The following is a 20653-nucleotide window of genomic DNA, read 5'->3' as shown; positions in this document are numbered from 1 at the left end:
TATGGTTTAATTGATTTAAAATTTTAATTCGATTACAAACAGTGTTATCATTCATTCACATATATCTTCCAGATTGTTATTAATTACAAAAAAAAAAAAAAAAAAAAGAAAAAAAAAGGGGAAAAAAGAAAGCTTGAACAGACAAATTTGAGTTTTAGGCAATAAAAGGTTCATTTGCTTATTGTAACATAAATTTCCCACATAATTTTCGCATAATTCGATGAAATTTTAACAGTTTTATATTAGAAAGCTTAGTTTTACGAAAAATTTTGATGCAAATGTTGCATTTTCCAGAATGTTAACCCGGGAAAGCCAATACGACAGGAAATTCTTCAACCATAATTTCTCATATCAAAAAAAAAGCTATCACAATTGTCAATGATTATTGATCTAAACTTTAAAAACCAATACATCAGGAAATTTTTCAACCCTAATTTCTCATATCAAAAAATAAAATTCTTATAATTGTCAAAGGTTATCATGAATATCATGAATCAATGATGACCTATGGTACATAAATACATTGTTTGAAATCTTTTGCTCCTCATTAACTTGGCTAATTTCAAATCATTTCGAGTATTTAACAATAATTGTTAGCAATTCAATGGTTATCTCTTATATGTTGTCACTGATATTGGCCATCCTTATTTCTTGGCCTTATTTCAGAAATCATATCCTTATTTGCCAAACAACATAAGACCTATTGTTGCTCATAAATGGATCAACTTGATGTTAGTTCCATTTGTGAAATTAAATTTGCTTTAATTATCATATTAGCCAAGTAATTAATGCTAAAACCTAACTAACTAACACCAACATAGTCCATGCAACTGATTGATGCAAAAGGAAAAATTTCCATTTAATTTTGTTGAGAAATGCAAAATTTAATTATATCCTAATAAAAATTAGTACCGGTCATGTTACTATTTACTTTTGTTATCTCAGGAATAATCCAAGACGAAATGATAATACGGTACATAAAAATACCGTCTATTTTATTAGCACCAGGTGAAAAATTCAAAATTTAGTCTGACATAAAGCCAGATATCCAATTTGAGATATTTGAAGTTGATTGTTATCATTCATAAAACCTATTTTTAGCAATTTTTCTGTTTCAACCATCATTTCATCATAATTAATTAATATGCTATTTGTGGAACAAAAAAAAAAAACTCTTTATTTCGTATATTTGCTAACTAAAAGTGTATTATTTGATTTATCAATTTATATTTCAATAAAAATGTAATAATGACAGGAATTATACGAAAATATTGATGAAAGCTTCACCGAGTTAGCAGTTTTGTTAACAGGGATAAAAAAAGAAAATGAATGGAGGATATAAATATATGAATAAAGATGAAAAAAATATACGTCGATAAGATGAAAGCATAATTGTAATTTGAATTAAAATTTGAAAATAAAATTTTTAACTTAATAAATTTCATTTATTGAGTCAAAAATTATAAATGCTTAGATCATTAATTTACAATTTAGACTGAAAATAGTGTATCTGATTATGATTTGTACATCAATGAAATGTAAGAATCAATTTACAATTTAAATATTCCTTTTTTTCCACTGAAAGTGTTAAATTTATTTTGCATTATCATTTTTTTTCCTTGATAAGTTAATCATTAGAAAAAAATGGGGAAAAGAGTGGAGAAAGAGAGAGAGAGAGCTTGTCACATGTATCAATGATTATCAATTAAATAATATCAACTGAATAAAAAATTGATGTCACTGAAATAGGAAAACAAAAAACCACTAGGGGAAAAAAGAAAAGGAGATAATTCAGTAATAACATCCCTATATTATTGGAGATAAATTAGCAATGATAAGCAAAAAAGCAAAAAAAAAAAACAATTTAAAGACAAAGATAATTTCCAATGTAATACAGACATAATAATATTTGGAAAAGAAGCAAAAACAATGGATATAACAATAACTTGACAATTAAAATATGGATAAAAATCTGAATAAAAAAAAAAACTTCAGCAAAATAAAAATATAAAGACGAGTAAAATTTGAATCATTGGTTTCTTTTCAAAAATATTTGATATATGAAAGTAAGAACTGCGTAGAGTAATACCACAATACTAAAATTTATATTTTCAAAAAATTTGTCAAATTAAGTTGCAGCTACAAATGGAAATATTAAAGCAACAATAAAATTATTTAATCGAGAAATGGAATACCGGAAATGTTTGATAATGTAAGTAATTTTTGAGAATGATCAGCACAAATACTCATCCATTTTACCGGGAAAATATACTGCATTTGCATAAATATAATTTCAATATCCATTTCAATTTACACTTAAATTTATTCATTTAAATTTAAATTTACTTTTTTCTTTCTTAACTTGCGATGAAAATATCAGTATAATTGGGAACAACTGAATAAATATTTGGAAAAAAAGTGGAAATAACTGAATAAATAAACAAAGGGAAAATCGCAGCTACGATAAAAGAATTGCACAAAAAACTCTTGAAATCGAATATGAATGGCAGCAGATCAGATCGTTCAATAAAACATTAAATCGATAAAATGATTGGAACTATAAAAAAATCATGTAAACGATTATTCCAAACCAATTATTCACTTAATCTATCTACTGCAATTGCTCTGATTGCTCATATCACTTGATCAGAGCAATGAACGATGCCAATAACTAATTAATCAAACTCGTCATTATATTTGACTTACGCTGATTGACCTACAATCACTAATAACAACTCAAGATTATAAAAGCTTTTTTGATATTATAACAGTCAAATACTCTTGCAGTAGAATTCGCAGACAAATGAATAGTTATAAATTATTACCTATTGGTCATCTATAAGATAATACATTGTTGCTTCTTAATAACGATAGGTATTAAAGTCGCCAAATGTTCCTCATATTAACCTAAATGTGTTATCCATATAAGCTATAAGCTGCATGCATTCCATGAATATTGTCTAATGATTAATTTGTTATGCTAGCAACAGCTGACTCAAATACCTCAACAAATATATAAAGTTTAAACATAAGCATCCATGCATGAAGACATCTTCTGCATTATGCCAACGTTTATAATGAAAAAAAGAACCGGTTCATCAATGATACTGTAATAAAACAGTGAAAGAAATAAAGCTTGTAAGAGTAACAAATGAAAACAAAAAATGAAATTAAATAAGAATACAGTAATATATATTAAAAGACCAATGAACCAATAACCATCAATGTTGTAAGGAATTCAAAAAAGATACATCGTCACATTTCTCTTTCACCTGTATTAGATAGTGAAGTTGCTGGTAATGGTACTACAGCATATGCATCAAAACCAGTACTACCCGAATTAAGACCACTGCTAGCTGTATTCGTTGTAGAATTTCGTGAAACAAGAGAAGAATTCTGAAAATTCTTTCTTTCTTTAATGCAATGCAAATCATAGAAATGATAAAGGAATTAACCAATATTTATGTTATTCAGTTCAAAATAATTCAAAATATTCTCTAAGATATAAAATTTTATTGAGTAATTTATGGAAGTCAAAAAATGATAATTTAAGCAAAATGAATGATCCTAATTGCTACTTTTTATCAGTGGACTTTATTCATCATCGCAAAAAAAAAAAAAAAAATATCACGCAGTGAAATGTAAACCAATAAGTTCAACTAAATCAATTCTCCGTTAAAAGTAATCAAAAGTAACAATAAAAGTTCATTCTACAGACTTTATGAAATAAAGATTAATCCTCCCAAATAAATAGAAAAATTCTCCACAAAATTAAAAGGAATTACGAGGGACTAACAACAAGTCAATCATGTAAATTCCTGACACTATGTAATTGACGTACTAGAAGATAAAAGTCGTAAAATGAGATATGCAATAATTCTAATCAAATCTTCTATTCGTTTCCTTTTCTCATTTGAACTAGAAAATTTCAGCAATTTGACTAAAATATGCAAAAATTTGATTTTGATGGAAATTTCACTTTAAAGTCTAACAATGTTAGTAATCTCTCGAGATTTCGTAAAATCACCAGTCCAAAGCAGTTTAAATTCTCGTCGAATGAGTGCAAATATAATAATGGGTCCTAATGTAAACGGTATCAAATAAATTAGAGCAGGTTGTGCAGTTTCCATCAACGTTAAAGCAATGAATGTTGCAATAAGACCAATTCCATAACCTGAAAAAATGGTCAGATTTAGGGATTCTCCTGTAAAATTCATTGTACTTTAAAAGGTTGTTTTTTTATCTCTAAAAAAAGAAGTGAAATGAATTTATTAGATCCACAGAAGCAGGAAAAAAACCTATACATGAGGTGGGAAAAGTAGAGTTCACAGAAGTTTGAAACTTTGAAAAGTAGAGTTCACAGAAGTTTGAAACTTTGAAAAAAAAAACACAGAACTAACCGATAATTGAAATAAATCCATAAAGATAACGTGTCCGAACAACGAAATCGACAGTGAAGCAAAAACAAATCAAATAACCTATTGAAAAGAAAAAAAAAAATGAATGGTCGATTCTTCTAGGAATTACAGTATATTACAAGCAATGAAATTTTTCACCGGTAGACTAACATACAATTGTGTTAGAATTAATTTATTGGATGATGCTATTATCTTTCCTAAGATTGTAGCTATGTCTGAAGTACAATTGTGCTATTCATACTCATTAAAGTCTAAGAAAAGAAGAAATGAATTCAGATGAAATTCTGGGAAATCTAAATCTATATTGATTTGACTAATACACTGTAAAAAAATAAATTTACTATCAATTAAACGTGTTCCACAGTACGTCCCATAGATAATGAGTCATTTTATTAATTATCATTTTATCCATTTTCATTTTATCCATGGTAAAGAAATTGCCCAAGTCAATTTAGAGGCAAATTTTAAACTAAAAAAAACTATCGTTATTAGTTCGCGGATAAATTTTCGGGTAAAAATTTGTCACTACCAAATTCTTTTTGGTACTAGTAACTAAAAAGCTTTCTAAATCAAAAATTTTGTGTTTAAAACACTAACCAGGTACTATAACATCACCCAATCCAAGAATTACTGGGTGAAATTCCTTTTCAACTTCTAAATCGGTGCATGAAATCATCGGATCGCTTAATCGTGGTACTTGGAAAAGCATCGGAAACTAGAAATATACCATATATTGAAAGACAGAATCCAACTTTTCCGAACTTTCCTAATCATTTCAACAACTCGAAAATTTCAAAATCCAATTTATTTATTCATTTTTGTTTCTGTTTTGTTTTGTTTTTGTTTGTTTTTTTCTTTTTGAATTTCCGAAGCTAAAGCAACTTTTTCTGGCATCTCGGTGTTAATTGGTGCAATAGGATAACCACCATTATTTTTTGAACAATCCGTTCCAGCTGCAACCTGCAAACAATAAGAACAAACAAAAAGTAGAATGACAAATTTGTGGAAAAAGAAACAAATACAACCGTAATTTACAGGTAGATTTGCTGAAGCAAATAAATTATGAATGATGAAAAAACAAGGGAGGAAGGATAAATTATATAACTAAGAATAACTTGCTCTACCTCAATCATCACAGAACATCCATTTTTTGTAAGAAAAGGGGTGATAAATACCATGAATAAATCATACACAAACATGCATGTCAGAAGAACTGTTAACCACTAAAAACATTTACTTAATAAAGGAAAAAATATTATGATTCAAATTAAATTTTATTAAGCATGTAATATGATCATGCTGGATGTCTCATTTCTTTTTTCAAGTTATTGAATATTTTGACTATGACTTACCTTATTACCAAAAAACCTACCTAGCTGATATTCTGATCTATTATAAAAACAAAAGGTAATAAAATTTATCTCTTGATAGCTATAATTCTTCGAAATTTAAATCAGAGGCAATAATTCCATATAATTCTTTTATTTTTTTTTTGCAGAATTTGAAAGTATTTTACCATCAAATTCGGGAAACGAATGCCTTTCAAAATATGAATGCAAACAGCAATGTTGATGAGATCAAGCAGTATAAATGCATATGGTTCACGTCGGAATACAAACCAGCTGATACAAAATGATGCTGCACCAATAAAAATCATTACAGACACCACAAGTGGTCGTTCGGTGCAACACTCGTAATTGAATAAATCACGCCGAAATATCGACTGTGTTATGTCATTCATCGAGACACATACCTTAAACATTTTTTTCACCAAAAGAAAATCATACTTTGCTAAAGAAAAGTGTCTTAAAAAAAAAGTGGTATTGAAAGAATATCAATAGAAAAAACTGTCTAAAAATTTTCAGCAATTATTCCAAGCCATGGATGATTTGACGAGTCTCACAAATATGCATAGAGAACCCCAGACATTATAAACCACCCAGCTCTTAAGCACCAAATATACTTCAACAGAGACCGTGAAATATTCGAATCCTAACTGAGAAGGTAACACATCGAGTTGGAATAGCTCTAAATCATCTAAGCAACATTTCCCATCAACCATTCAACTCTATGTCAAGCAATTAGTCTTTTAAAATGGCACATAAAGAAGCAACGAACTTGAATCAATCAAATAACTGAATAGAATTAAATACAAAAGTGATAAATATGGAAACAAACAAGATTTCTCAAGTAGCAAAGTATAAAACACAAACCATCAACCAAGCAAAAAACTGATTCAACTTTAACATCTACTACAACTATATTCAGTTATTAATAGTCACAAATATTAATAATCATAAAATTACCCGACAGTGGCCACATTTGCATACTGAGCCAAACAATGCTGTTAAACAACGATGAATACTGAATGTGCCAATGATTGCAAGTAATGTGTTAAAAATGCATACTGCAAAATTTGATATTATTACACAATTATTAATTCCTTCCTCCTCTCCTACTCATACTTGTTATTTTACTTACTTAATTTGAAGAGCTGAGAAAGTAAGCTTACAAGAATTCAAGGGTATTTATCAGTCCCTTTCCAAAAAAACCGTCGATTCCATGGAAATATATACCCATTGGAGTGCAAAATATGAAGCAGAAAAAACATGAAAAAAAAACTTCGTTCAATAAACAACTGCTTACAATGATAAAGATAATTTACTTACCCATAACACCGCGAAAATAGAAACCAAGCATTAAAACACCAACAACAACAAACATCACAATAATGATAAATAAGCAGTTTGTTGAAGCTGTCATGCGCTCATCATTCAGACAACTTCTTGATTTCTGTACATGACTTCCGCCAGTCGGAAACTGGTGAGACCCGTGCAAAGCACCAGTTTCTTCATATCTGAATAATGATCATTCTTATTTGAGGAACCTTAATGGATTCAACAATCCTTACTCTATAAACAGCACCAAGGAATCAGACATTGGTAAACAACCTCAGCATAGTAACCAGTATTCAGAAACTAATCTTAAGCAATAACCATTACCTTAGAAATAAGTTTATAATGATCAATAATTATCACTCAGCAAATAAGTACAATAAAATCAGTTATTAGCAAACTAAATTGGATCAATAATTAAATCTCACAAAATAATTTTATACAACTGCAAGCAACCTTAACATGATTATTAATCTTAAACGCACTATTAAACGACCTTAAAAATTAGCTTAATATTAATCCTAAAAATAATTAATTTATCAAAAAAAAAGATACACAAAACATCACACAACTTTGTAATTTGTATGAAAACAAAAGGAGAAAAAAAACTAACATTTTTCGAAGAGCAGCCCAGTAACCACCAACGGTAACACAAAATCCGGCTATAAACCAAACAATTAACATAGATATATCCCATCGAGAATTCATCGGTCTATAGAATTGCAGTAATAATTCTTGTCCACTTCGATCGCTGCTCAATTTCTAAAGCATGTTATGTCTCGGTTTGTAATCATTAAAAGATCTAACTGGTTACATCAAAACAGGAATATTGCGAGAGCATATTGAAAAAAAGAGATATTTTAATGAGCAATCTTTTACTATCTACCTTATCTCACGATAACTCTCTTATCCAAATCCTTTCAAACATTCAACTAATAACTAGTCTATTCCTTCATCAAAAACGTTAAAAATTTAATTATAAACTACCATTTGGTAGATAATTTATAAACCATATCATGTACGAGTTGTTGCATTGACCCGATTGGTCATTGGTCAACCATCATAGAAAAAACTAAGATTGCTTCAGAGTTTGGAATACAATGAATCATTCGCAATTCAGAGGGTAAGATAATTCTTAGAACTTAATATTACACCTATAGGATCCAAACACAATCCTCAAAAAAAAAGAATTACCAGCATTTCATTAAAGAATGTAGTTGTGTACATGAAAAATGTCGGCAGCTTAGTAGATTGATTGAAATCCGGATCGTAAAATTCAGAAAACTAGAAAATGAGTTTTCTTGTACAAAGACTATAAGAATTACCAAATATCTACCATAACTTCTAAGCTTTTATTCGTTTCCTTGGGTCCAAGAAAATGCCCGAAAAAATACAAAAATCTCAAACATAATTTCCCCTATTCAAATTGTGAGTAATTAACCAAATAATCTGCCCATTTGGTGACATATTTATGACCTTTATTAACGAGAATAATGGCAGCACTGGCATTTCTTGAAGCCAACTGGTTTACCTGAACAAAAATGAAAATATATAAAAATACAAATTTACATTATTAAAGTATCAAAATCGGCATGGCGAAAGAAAATCTTAAAGTAATCATAAAGATTTTAATAAAAATCATCAGCGCACTATTGTTACAGTTGCACAGAGCTCATAGTATCAGCCTTTTAATTATTTCATTCAGTTATATGCTAATTAACAGCCAACATATCAACACTAGCTTTTCAATAAATGCTTTCAAGAATACGGCCTAGTGATGCTACATTATGATAAAAGATTAAATTTTGCTGGAAATTCTTTTAAAATTATATCCATGAAAACAATGAAATCCTCCAAATAATGAATAGCTAATACTAGTGATTACAGTTGATCTAAATAAACTAAGCTCAAAATTAAAAATGCACTTACTTCATATTGTAAAGCTCCCTTAAAGCTTGCGTTTTTCATGACAAACGGCATTGCACAACGGCCATCTTCAATTTTCAGCCGATAATTCAATGCTACTGCTTGTTTCTCAAGTAGGACCGGTTTACCTTTGTTGCAAACATTAGTATTATTAACAATCCCACCCCACCAACCAAGTCGTAACACCTTCTGAAATAAATTCAGAAATTTTACAGCATTATTACTTGATATAGCATGAATAGATAATTCACATATAAAGTTATCTAATTTCACCTTTCGCAAAACCTGCAAATAAAATAGAATATGTAAAAGCAAATTTTCATTTAAAGTTAAGGAAAAGAAGGAAAAATCAAAATGAGGAAAATATCAATTTATTTTTTCGAACATATCCACTGCATTAACAAACGTAATAGCTCATTAATACATAAAGAACTAACGGCATTTTTGACATCATTTGCTATCTGCTGAGTTCGCCACTGCTCATAGTTAACACAAAATGTCTGCTCCTTTTGTGTAAATCTATTCCTGACAAATAGATAAGCATAACTTGAATCGTAATATCCACGTGCTTCCTCAAAACTCATCAGAATTTATTAATCACAATAATTGAAAAAATTTTAGAACTTTTCCAGCTAAACAAGGATGATTTCTTTTTTCCGAAAACATCGCATCAAATATTTTTTTGACATGACATATTTAGAAAAGATAGATTGCGCTATAATAAAAGATATTTCAGTCTTTCCTGTTGCAATATTTTTTCCACTTTTACTACTTTTACGAAGTTTTTACCTTTCTTTCGTTTTTTCTGCAAATGAAACAATCGACAGACAATGAATTTTAATCTTTGTACTTTTTTCGAACTCAAAATTTACGACGAAAAATTGCAATTATTTACGTAAATAAATTAATGCATCAAATGAGGAAGGACGGGAAAAGAAAGAATTGGAAAAATTACAAATTGTTTGTAAATTACAAAATCATTCATTACAAATTACTCGTACAACATCATTCATTTCTCAGAAAATTGACTGTAAAAGTCGAGAAGAAAAATGTACATCGACAAATCCTAATATCAAAAAAAGAACAAATATATGTCTAATATATTACTGCAATCAATTCACCTCATTATTATATCTTAATCATTGGTAATATATCTTTATATTATTTCACTCCATTCTATGAAAAAAATTTAAAAGCATTTCATTTCATTCTTTAAAATAAAATCAATAAGAAATATGAAAAAGAAAAAAGACACTTACAACTATACCATATCCATAAATGATGACAAAAATAATATTGCCAATGATATACTGCCGCATCATCCAGTCAATTAATATAATAATGAAATAAATTGATTGTAATCACCGAATTATCTGTAAAATATCAATTACTTCCTTTTATAAAAAAAAAGAAAAAGAAAATTAAAAAGGAAAAAGATGGGTAAGAAGATGAGATATTTGTTTGAACGGTAATGATAAGATAAAAAGGTAAAAAGGGAAAGAATGAGATGAGAGATAAAGGACAAATGATAAAGGACAAATGTATGTTGGGGAAAAAAGCGAAAAAAAAAGGACGATAAATTTGTTTGCCAATAATTATTGCTATTTAATGTTTAAAATCAATTCAAAATATTAATTATATCATTAATGCCAATTAATTTGCTCATCACTGATATTTAACTTTTCCCTGGAATAAGACAATTACAAAGTTTAGGGATTTTTCAAAATGAAAAAAAAATTGTGACACTTACAGATAATGTTGATAGATCGATAGCGAGGATTATTGAGCATATGATGTTCCAAATATATGAACACTTATGACGTATATGATAAGTTATAAAATATGTAGGAAATATGACGTGAGATGCACGTGAAATGGCGGAATCACGTTAATTAAGTAAGAGACAATGGAATATAATAATATAAGCACCTATAGAATATAAGAATGTAATATTTGCGTATACGCCATATTAATAAGCATACACGTGAAAATAATACGTAAAGCAATGCATAGTAAAAATGACACACGTAAATGAATAAAGTACGTAAACAAATAAATCATTATAAAATATACATATTATGCGACAATGTATGTAAATTATGTAAACGATGGGTGTTCAAAATAGGATAGATAAATGCTGGAAGAAAATAAGTTAGGTGAATAGATTATTTAAGATAATAAGCTACGTGAGAACTGTTCACACGAATATTTAATTTATATGAGAGGTTTGATTAAAAATGTCGCAATCGTCTTTCTACGTAATTTCCAAAATGTCATTATGACTTTTAAAATATAACATTGCTCCGCGTGATTTTTGTTATCATAATTGATACATTATTGCGATTAATATTATTCCAGTTAATTTACATGCCAAGCTAATAATAATAAATCATTCTTATCATAGCTAACATGATTACATATTACTGTTATGATCATGAACGTTATATTTAATTTCAAAATCTTTAATAAGTCTAGGAACGTGAAACAAATCACGCCTAACTTTCGTATTAAACGTTTATGTATTTTAAATATTCGGTACTGACTAATGTTAATTAACGCATATTGTATTTCGAGAAAATCATTTCTTTTGCATAATCAAAAACTAGCAGTATCCTTTGAACGTACGAATGACGAAGACATTTGCGTCGTGAACTTATAATTTGATTGCAAACTGTTAAAGGTCAACCAATGGTTAATTTAAATAAGAATAGATTTACTGATAGTGATATTGTTCTTTGTGAGTGGAACAAATAATACATCAATTTCGATTAGGATCATTTTTTTCATAATGGTATCAGAATTGTGATGTGTAACTTGTGTGTCAAAGACTTAGTGATAACATTTTCAGAGGAAAAACAGTAAAAGTGAGGGTGCTTAAATCTTTTTTTAATGTCATTCAATAAGGTAATGACAATTTTTGTACATTGTGCAAAATATATTTACACAATAAATATTTCGTTGTTAAAGTAGCAAAAAGGAAAAAGTAATTTTAACATGTCAAAAAGTAAAACATTGAACTATTTGTAGTTTTAGGTAAATGATATACAGTAAGGTGAAACAATAAATAAATACACAATCACAGTAATGATCAATACAATTTGCATATTCCTTTCAAGAGAGAATCATTCCAAAGTACTGGTATATATATATATATATATATATATATATAAGAAATAATTTCAAATGATGATTCGATACAATTGCATCCAATCAGATTCTTTTCTTTTTCTACATATTTATCAACAAATCACTGGAACAATCGTGTATATTTCTTTTGTAATCCAGAAATTATTTGCATAGGATAACAAATATAGATTCATATATTTCAAAAAGTTAATAAAATTCGATAAAGAATATCTTGCTAGAAATACTTCTTCATACTACTTCTATAACTGCTTACCTGAGGTAATATATGTGATGCTCTTTATTTTTTCCATATCTTATAAATTTACAATAACTTCATAAACAATAACTTCATGTTACATCGGAGAATCTTCTGATATATTTGCAAACAAAGACCATTTAGGCAGATAAAACATTAATAAACATTTATAAAGAATCCAGGGAATCCCCAGGTGTTCCAGGAATCACAAAGATATTTACAAATCCAAATCTTAGCCTGATAATTTATAGCACTTCCCAGGTTGCGCAAAACCACGACACCTTTTAAGTTGGGAAAAAAGAGAAATGTCGACTTCCATCAATTCCTGTCGCCCTTCATCCATCCTCTTTTTCGTGTATCTACACAGATAATCTTCCTTCTGCAAACATTTAACTTAGCGTAAAAAAAACTCAAAGGATAAGTTGAATCTATAACCAAGTCGAAGGTAATGCTAACTCAATAAATAATTTATTTGACAATGACTCATCCGCTACAATTCTCTTCCCTGCAAATCTAATCCAGTTACAGTCAGCCAAGACGGGAAATAACGGCATAATTCTTCAGTGTAGTTCCAGACACTATGTATTAAGGGAAGTTTCTTTGAATCATTTTGTAAATAACAACAACAGCAGTATCAACGGGAAGAGCAACATAGGCCTTTATTTTATTCAACAAGATGAAAAGCAGAATAACAGAAACAAGGGAAAAACAAACCACATTAAAGAGTGTCGTCAAATAATTGCCAATATACTAAAAGAGAAAATGAAGACTCCTCAAAAAACTTTATTATAAAGTTTCCTGAAACTCATGCAATACACATTAATTCTTAAACTTGCATACTTTATCAAGAATATAAAAAGAAAAAATACCTAACATTTACAACATATTCGTGCGTGACCGTGCCAATAGAGAGGATAAAGGCTGTTAAATGCTGAAAAATCCCACGAGTTTGATTTATTCCGCTTTAGGTGGCAAAATTCAGGAAAAAATAAAACTGAAGGATGAGCAACTTCAGGGTACAACAATGACGGTGACATAAAAAAAAGAAAAAGAGAAAAGAAAACACTAACACTTTGCAAAATCAAATCAGAACACATCTGATTCATAACAGTGATCATTGAAAAGCGAAAAAGCAATCACGGGAAGAGAAAAACGAAAGAGAACAAAACAATCGTATTTATTTTTAAATAGTGAATTACATTTTATCCAAGAAATTATCCAAGCCAGGTATTTGTTCCTTTAGACCTTTACGCTTACGAATTTCGGCCACAATTTGAGCTGGCTTTGTGTTCGGTTCCAGCGGATTACCCTGTAGCACTTGCCAATGATCAAAAACACACTGAGGGAATGCCTGGCCGCCCGTATTAGAACGCAGATCAGCCGTAAAGCCTGGAACAAGATATTTTATGGAACATCTTACATAACTCTCACACTTCTAAACTTATGTCCAAACAAACAAGAGCACTGAGAATTTAATCATCCATTGCTCCAAAGCCGTAATCTACTAGAAATCCAAACCAATTCAAGTCACCAACGTTTTCCATTCGATCAACCTCAACAATCACTTTTAAATGTTAGACTGAGAGAAAATATATCGCAAGAAACAAACCGAAAGACTCATTAACAGGCAAATACGCCTTAACAACGAACATAGGAGTACCAGCTACTTGTGATTCTTCAAATACATGTCCACGACGTCGATTCAAGACTCCATAAATACCTAAATTTGCTCATATTATTAAGAGAACCACTAAATAAAAAACATCCTGTTTTTTCCGGTACTCGCATTCTGCTTGTGGTACTATTAATAGCAAAGTAAATCAAGAAAGACTTTCCAGTGTCACGAAATGAGGGAATATATGACGAACATAGAATCAGCCTAGTGCATAAAACCTAGCGTCTAGTGCATAAAATGAGACTATTGGTTAAGGTGAGAGTGATCAAGACAACAATACCTCGTCGAATAGAGCAAAAACAGAAAATTTTTAAAAATAACCAACCTCCTACAGCATTTTCCGGACACTGAATTTCTACAAGATAAACAGGTTCCAACAAACGCGGTTCAGCGGTTAATACAGATGCATAAAAAACACGACGAGCTGTTGGAATAATTTGGCCACCACCTCTATGAATTGCATCAGCATGCAACGTTACATCATGTATATTGAAGCGAACACCTAAAATGTACGTGATGCATACGATCAAGTTCTCAGAAAAATTCAAAATACCTGAAAAACTATATTCTTAAAAATAACGCAGTAGACAGAAGGAGTATCAACCTCTCATATTTTCGTCACACAGGACACCTTCCTTCGTAGCCCACTGGAATCCAGCGACAACTGAATCCTTAATTTCATTTAAATACTGCACACCCTTCGTGACATCAACTAAAATATTTGCGCCAGTACCATCCGGACCGAAACACCAAATTTTCCTTGCTTCAGTGACATCATATTCATACTTTTCAGCCAATATTTTAGCACGTGCCTAAAAAACTTCAAAATTGGTTCTATCGAAATGAATATTAAACCAAATTAAAATCCATAATGTCGAAACGAAAAGACTTAAAATGTCCATCTCTCAAACACTAGTGTTCCATCTGAAAGTTGCACATTCCAGAACGTCTGCAATGCGTAAGGAACAATTTACCTTCATTTCATCACGGGCATTAATTTCACCCTTATCGATATCATCAGCGAGTCCATCAGGCATTGGCACTGCCTTAGCGAACAGACGGTTATGTTTGTTAGGCGATTTTGAAAGGCACAGCTGGTTTGATTCTTCGGTCACAGTCTCACGATATGAAACAACTGGATCAGACTTTTTAATTGGAATACAGGCATGGTCCTCTTCTAAATCTTTCAAGCAAATTTCCAAATGAAGTTCGCCGGCACCAGCAATAATATGCTCTCCCGATTCTTCGAATATGCATTGCACCATAGGATCGGATTTCGCTAGACGTTTCAGACCTTCGACCTGCAATTTACAAATATTGGAATTAAAATAAGTTACCAATTAAAGGGAAAAAGATTGGCTAAGGAAAAATGAAACAAATATAATGTCCGTCCGACTATTATTTGCGTCTTATTTTTTCGGAATGGGACACATTGCGATCCGTAGGTTTTGTCGGAAAACAAGGATTACACAGAAAATAAAAGCTGCCTTAAATAATTCGAAAGACCAAAGTGAATAATTACCAGTTTCGGCAAGTCGCCAGCATTCTTTGGTTCCACAGCAACACGCACAACAGGTGACACCGAAAATTTCATTACACGTAGATTATGGGCATCTTTGTATGTTGTTATCGTACCACCTTTCACAAGATACTGGTCAACGCCTACAAGACCGGCTATGTTACCAGATGGAATATCCTCGATAGGTTCCACATAACGGCCCATCATCAGGATTGTACGCTGAATGGTTTTCTCATACAAATCTTCCTTCTTTCCGGGCACATAATTTGGTCCCTGAATTCTTGCTTTCATTCCGGTTGCAACCTAAAGTATGGAAATGCTTTATTTATCTCGCAACATCTATATTCCAAATGAAACGTTTGTTGAACAGTAGAGTCGGTTGCAAAAATTTCAAAAAAAGAAAGTTTGAATGACATTTGCACTTATTTCCATCGGCCTCATGATTTATATATATATATAAAAAAAGAAAAAATTCCCGATTTTATATTTTATGACAAGGGGAGAGAAGCGATAAACTTACCTTTCCAGAGAAGACCCGCCCGAAAGCGTAAAAACGTCCTTTATCCGATGTCGGTACCATCTTTGAAACATACATCATTAATGGACCGTTAGGGTCACAATTCCTTATCGCAATAGCAGCTTCATCGTCATGTGGTCCCTCATACAACATTTCCATTCGATATTTTTGAGCGGTAACGGGTGAAGGCAAATGCATGCAAATCATCTGAAGCATCGTATCGCCAGCTGGCAACCACTGACGCATCATAACCTGCAAAACAAACATGCTATTTGCCTCAAAGTTATATCACTGAATTAGATAACTATCTCACACAAATGCATAATAAATTCTGTAACTGATGACAAGTGAAATAATTTAGGATTTTAGGAATAATTTAGGAGCCGGCTATAGTCCTAGCAACGACTGCACTCGAAATGACTAATATTGATTCTACATATCACCAACGCAGTTTAAACTACAGTTTCCATCCAGAATTCAATAGTAACCTTCATCAACGGTTTCCCCTCTAGATCTTTCTCATCGTTGCTAAGCTTGATACCAAGTTTTTCAATCAATTTTGCCGTTTCTTCTTTTTTGATATTCATTACAGCATCAAACACTTTGAAGATCGGATCAAGTACGAACTGCACAAAACCACGCTTGCTATCAGCATCTTGCGTTGATGTCCACTTCTTGGTCTTCATGTTAAAGAAACGATCACCCCAAAGATTACGCATGAGCTTTTCAACCTGCAACTTCAGTTATAAGCTTGTAGAACTGAAAATGTCATACTTTTTGAATGAATGGTATCCAATCATCACATACACTGGCTCAATTTAAGCAACTAAACCCCAAGTACCTGAACTCCAAATTTTTCAGCGTAGATTTCAGCGAACTGCTTTAACGTGAAGGCCCAACCATGTAAACCTGAACCAAAACCAACGTTACCAACAGCTGGATCAACCATGATTGGTCCCATTGGTCCATCATCATCACCATATGTAGCAATAATAACGTTAATATTCTCCACAATACGCTGAAATGTCTGGTAGAGCTCTTCAGCACCAAGCTGCAGCTCCAGTAGAGCACGGTCCATCTTGTTCATGAACAGAACAGGCTTAATACGTTCAGCAATAGCTTGCCGTAAAACTGTTTCCGTTTGCACACAGACACCTGAAATACCGACATGGCAATATTATTATTCCGGAAACTCACATGATGTTTCGCCTTGAAAATTATAGATTCGATGGACCGACAAATCGATAAGCTTTTGACACAAAAATATGACATGACAACTTTGTCAATAATTGTGACTTCAGATTAAAGTAGTAAAACAAATTTATTTGAATGAAACTAACGAGTAATGCAAGGTTATCTAAACCATCCAGCTTCTCAAGTAACGATAAATGTTTCATAACAGAAAAATCTGAGAGCCAAGAATGTGCTGCCAGAAACCAAATCATGTTTTTATTTAGCGTTTCTCGTAATATACTTGGCTATGTTAGAAATTATACAACCAAGAGAAAGTAGAGTAAACGCACTATCAGTCAGTTAAAACAACTTTTACAATTGGTAACTTACCGGAAACGCAATCGACGACAACCAAGGCTCCATCAGTGACACGCAGTGCAGCAGTTACCTGAAGTGAAAAAGAGGAAAAACGATAAAGCAACAGAAACCCAATTTTATATGCGACTACTCAGTCGCAAGTTCGGTTTTATTTTTAGAAAACACCTTCCAGAAACATCAAGCAAAACAGAAAATGTAAAAAATATATAAATCAAAACATGCATGCAACGATAAGTCCTAAAACCTACTTCGCTGGAAAAATCGACGTGGCCAGGAGAATCGATCAAGTTGATCAAAAAACCAGGAAGTTTCTTTTGCTCGCCGTTAACGACATTAACCTCCACCTGATTTTCGCCTTTAATGAAAGCAAGATCTCTTGCCTCCAACTCGAAGAAAAGGGAAATTGCGCTGCAACATTTTTCACAGTTAAATTATTTTTCTACCCGAAATAAATTTATTTCTTTCCAATCAAGGATCAAATTAAAAATAATAGAGGTTAGCCACAGCACAACAAAAGGCTTACGTTGACTTAATTGTAATGCAGCGTTCCTGCTCATCCTTACGCGTATCCGTAAAACGTGTTTCGCCCGCTTTTGCTCCCGCTATAATACCCGCTTTGGACACCAGAGAATCCGTTAGCGTTGATTTACCTTTAAAACAACGCTTCGGTTATTATATGAGAATTCACCTACAATTTACTAAAACACTTTATTTGGTATTTCCTTGTAATTTATGGGGAAAATGAGTGCAAAAGAAAATGAATTACGGCAACTACAATATATTATGAATGGTGACGAAATTTCGAAAAAGCTTTTCGAAAATTTCTTTTTAAAATTATTTCCACAATGACCAGCAGCTTCGCTCAAAATGATATCGCACTTCTGATGACTTTTTGAAGTGCATACTTAAAATCAATTTAAAGCATCCCTTCCAAACCCTAAATTCCCGCTTCACTAGATATCTCTTTCGAAATCATCGCTTCAGTGCAACCAATATGTAAAAGAGGTGGGCACAGCCTACATAAAAAATAACAAACCATGATCGACGTGAGCAATAACGGACATATTCCGAATATTTTTTTTGTGGTCCATTATACCACGAATTTCCTCGATCGTAAAGTTCACCTAAATCATTACAGAAATTAGTAGTTCGGATTAATTATTTAGCTAAAGTTTAGCTGTTTTATTAATATTGATTAATTTCTTAGTACTGCTTAATGAATTAGTTCTATTTTAATTTACGGCATACATTACCATGAAATCTTACCATTGCTTTGTTTTACTTCACACCGTTTTCGAGAGATGTATTGTACAGAAAGCGGAACAGTTGCTCAACTCTTGGAAAACGTGAGGAATGTGTATGTGCGTTATGCAATAACGCCAATTTAGATGAGACCAACAAACAATCTTGCTGATGGCATAATAGCCCCTTCATGAAAACTACTAAAATTTTCAAGCAAAGCTTCAGTTACTGAACGAAATCTCGAGAATTGTGAAATTTTTACAACTTATACTCTATTCTGACCTTATCAGAGGCTAATAGCCTTCCCTTTAAAACTTGAGATCAAGTTAATCCATTCAGATTAAGTTATCCAGTCTACAGCAAACAATTGACTTTCCAGTAGAAAGAAAAACGTAACTAAAGATGCTCACGATGAAAAAAAGTTCGAAATCAGCCTTCTACAAGTTTACCTATTCTCTAAAGCCAAATAAAGGAACCGCAAACGTCGGGGAAAGGAGACGGAAAAGTTAAATTTCAAATACTCACAGAAAAGGAATGCCAAGTGGAAATCAATAAATACTCAGAAACATACCAAACAAAATGCTAGAGAAAGTTAACAAATTTAAACAAACAAATTTGAGAGACACCTGTTAAAATCAAAAAATTCAAAAGAAGGATCAAGATGAGAATAGCCTGCAAAGTTGAAGAAGGATTCTGGTAAGCTAGCAACGTAAGGATACTAAAAAAGCCGAGAATTCGAAACAAAAAAAGGAACCAATTATACATTGAAAAGGAGTAATAAATAGATTCAAAGGTTTAACAAGCAAAAACATATATATGTATATATGTATGATGACAGAAGAAGCCAGAAAAAGGCAATTCGGAAAATCGGAATCGGAAAACTAACCATTATGATAGGATGTTCCTGCTTCAGTTACGAACAAATGCAACCACTCTCAACCAACCGATCACGCCAATTCTCACGCAATACCAAATGCAAGCAACAAAAAATCTATACCGTAATCCTGTTCAACAATTTTTCGTTGCTATAAGAATTTTTCCGCATTTCAATTACGGTAGCACAAACCAACTATTGCAACTAAATATTATATTCAAAAATTCTCGTCTCAAGAATTTTTTCCCTTTGGTCTTAAGACGAGAATTTACGTTGCAACTGAAAAGGAACACTTTTCAAAAATATCCCGCCAATTTTCGATGAAACGCGCAACGATCAATGGGATTTGTGCGCGAATGACGTTGACCTCTGTTTGTGTTCTTTGGATGGACTGTCGTGTTTGACGTATTTGACGTACTTCTCATCTTCAGCGTGAAGTTTAGACTTATTTTGTATGAGTATAGAGTATGGTTAAAGGCGTAACAATTTTGTTAAACCTTTGTAGTAGTGATGTTTAGTAGTACATCATTGATCACTGTTGATGTCAAAAATGTTCCATATAGTTGAGTATTAGCCAGAACTTGTACGAATTATTATAATGAAAATAATGATAGTTAATTATAATAAGTAACAATAATGTCAATAATAATAATACGATAATAAGTAGTAGTAGTAGTAGTAGTACCAATAGTAATTAATAACAATGATAATGGTAGTAACAATAATAATAATGATAATAGTAATAATAATAAGGATAATAATGATAATAATGATAATAATATTAATAATAATAATAATAATAATAATAATAATAATAATAATAATAATAATAATAATAATAATAAAATAATAATAATAATAATAATAATAATAA

The 20653-nt window shown here is 31.3% G+C and overlaps 2 protein-coding genes across 2 annotated transcripts; both read right to left on the bottom strand.

The window, feature by feature from the left end:
• Nucleotides 1–3255: 3255 nt before the first annotated feature.
• On the bottom strand, nucleotides 3256–9603 carry LOAG_05447 (hypothetical protein; the record flags this gene model as incomplete). Its single annotated transcript, XM_020446858.1, has 14 exons — nucleotides 3256–3396; nucleotides 3993–4174; nucleotides 4401–4478; nucleotides 5016–5133; nucleotides 5301–5378; nucleotides 5543–5641; nucleotides 5935–6171; nucleotides 6725–6825; nucleotides 7088–7275; nucleotides 7707–7855; nucleotides 8288–8377; nucleotides 8535–8624; nucleotides 9023–9208; nucleotides 9457–9603. 14 exons carry the CDS (start codon nucleotides 9601–9603, stop codon nucleotides 3256–3258), a joined length of 1884 nt encoding a protein of 627 aa, XP_020302849.1.
• Nucleotides 9604–13036: 3433 nt separating this feature from the next.
• LOAG_05446 (elongation factor 2) lies at nucleotides 13037–19892 on the bottom strand. The gene is made up of 14 exons (XM_020446857.1): nucleotides 19792–19892; nucleotides 18700–18787; nucleotides 18187–18313; nucleotides 17912–18071; nucleotides 17676–17733; nucleotides 16954–17267; nucleotides 16601–16843; nucleotides 16116–16364; nucleotides 15599–15898; nucleotides 15051–15377; nucleotides 14681–14888; nucleotides 14402–14578; nucleotides 14011–14121; nucleotides 13037–13790 (listed from the first exon to the last, which is right to left on the bottom strand). Exons 1-14 carry the CDS (start codon nucleotides 19792–19794, stop codon nucleotides 13597–13599), a joined length of 2559 nt encoding a protein of 852 aa, XP_020302848.1. The 5' UTR covers nucleotides 19795–19892; the 3' UTR covers nucleotides 13037–13596.
• Between the last annotated feature and the right edge of the window lie 761 nt (nucleotides 19893–20653).

This window comes from Loa loa (genome assembly GCF_000183805.2).
Source record: "Loa loa unplaced genomic scaffold supercont3.131, whole genome shotgun sequence".
Lineage (NCBI taxonomy): Eukaryota > Metazoa > Nematoda > Chromadorea > Rhabditida > Onchocercidae > Loa > Loa loa.
This window is presented reverse-complemented; position numbering and strand designations above follow the sequence as displayed.

What these genes read in the sequence shown, in the direction of transcription:
- LOAG_05446 (XM_020446857.1), bottom strand. An exon ending in AGGGGAAACCGTTGATGAAG is followed by an intron (nt 16,365 to 16,600) that starts GTTACTATTGAA and finishes TTTGTTTTGCAG; the next exon opens with GTTATGATGCGTCAGTGGTT. An exon ending in TCCGGAAAATGCTGTAGGAG is followed by an intron (nt 14,122 to 14,401) that starts GTTGGTTATTTT and finishes GAGCAAATTTAG; the next exon opens with GTATTTATGGAGTCTTGAAT.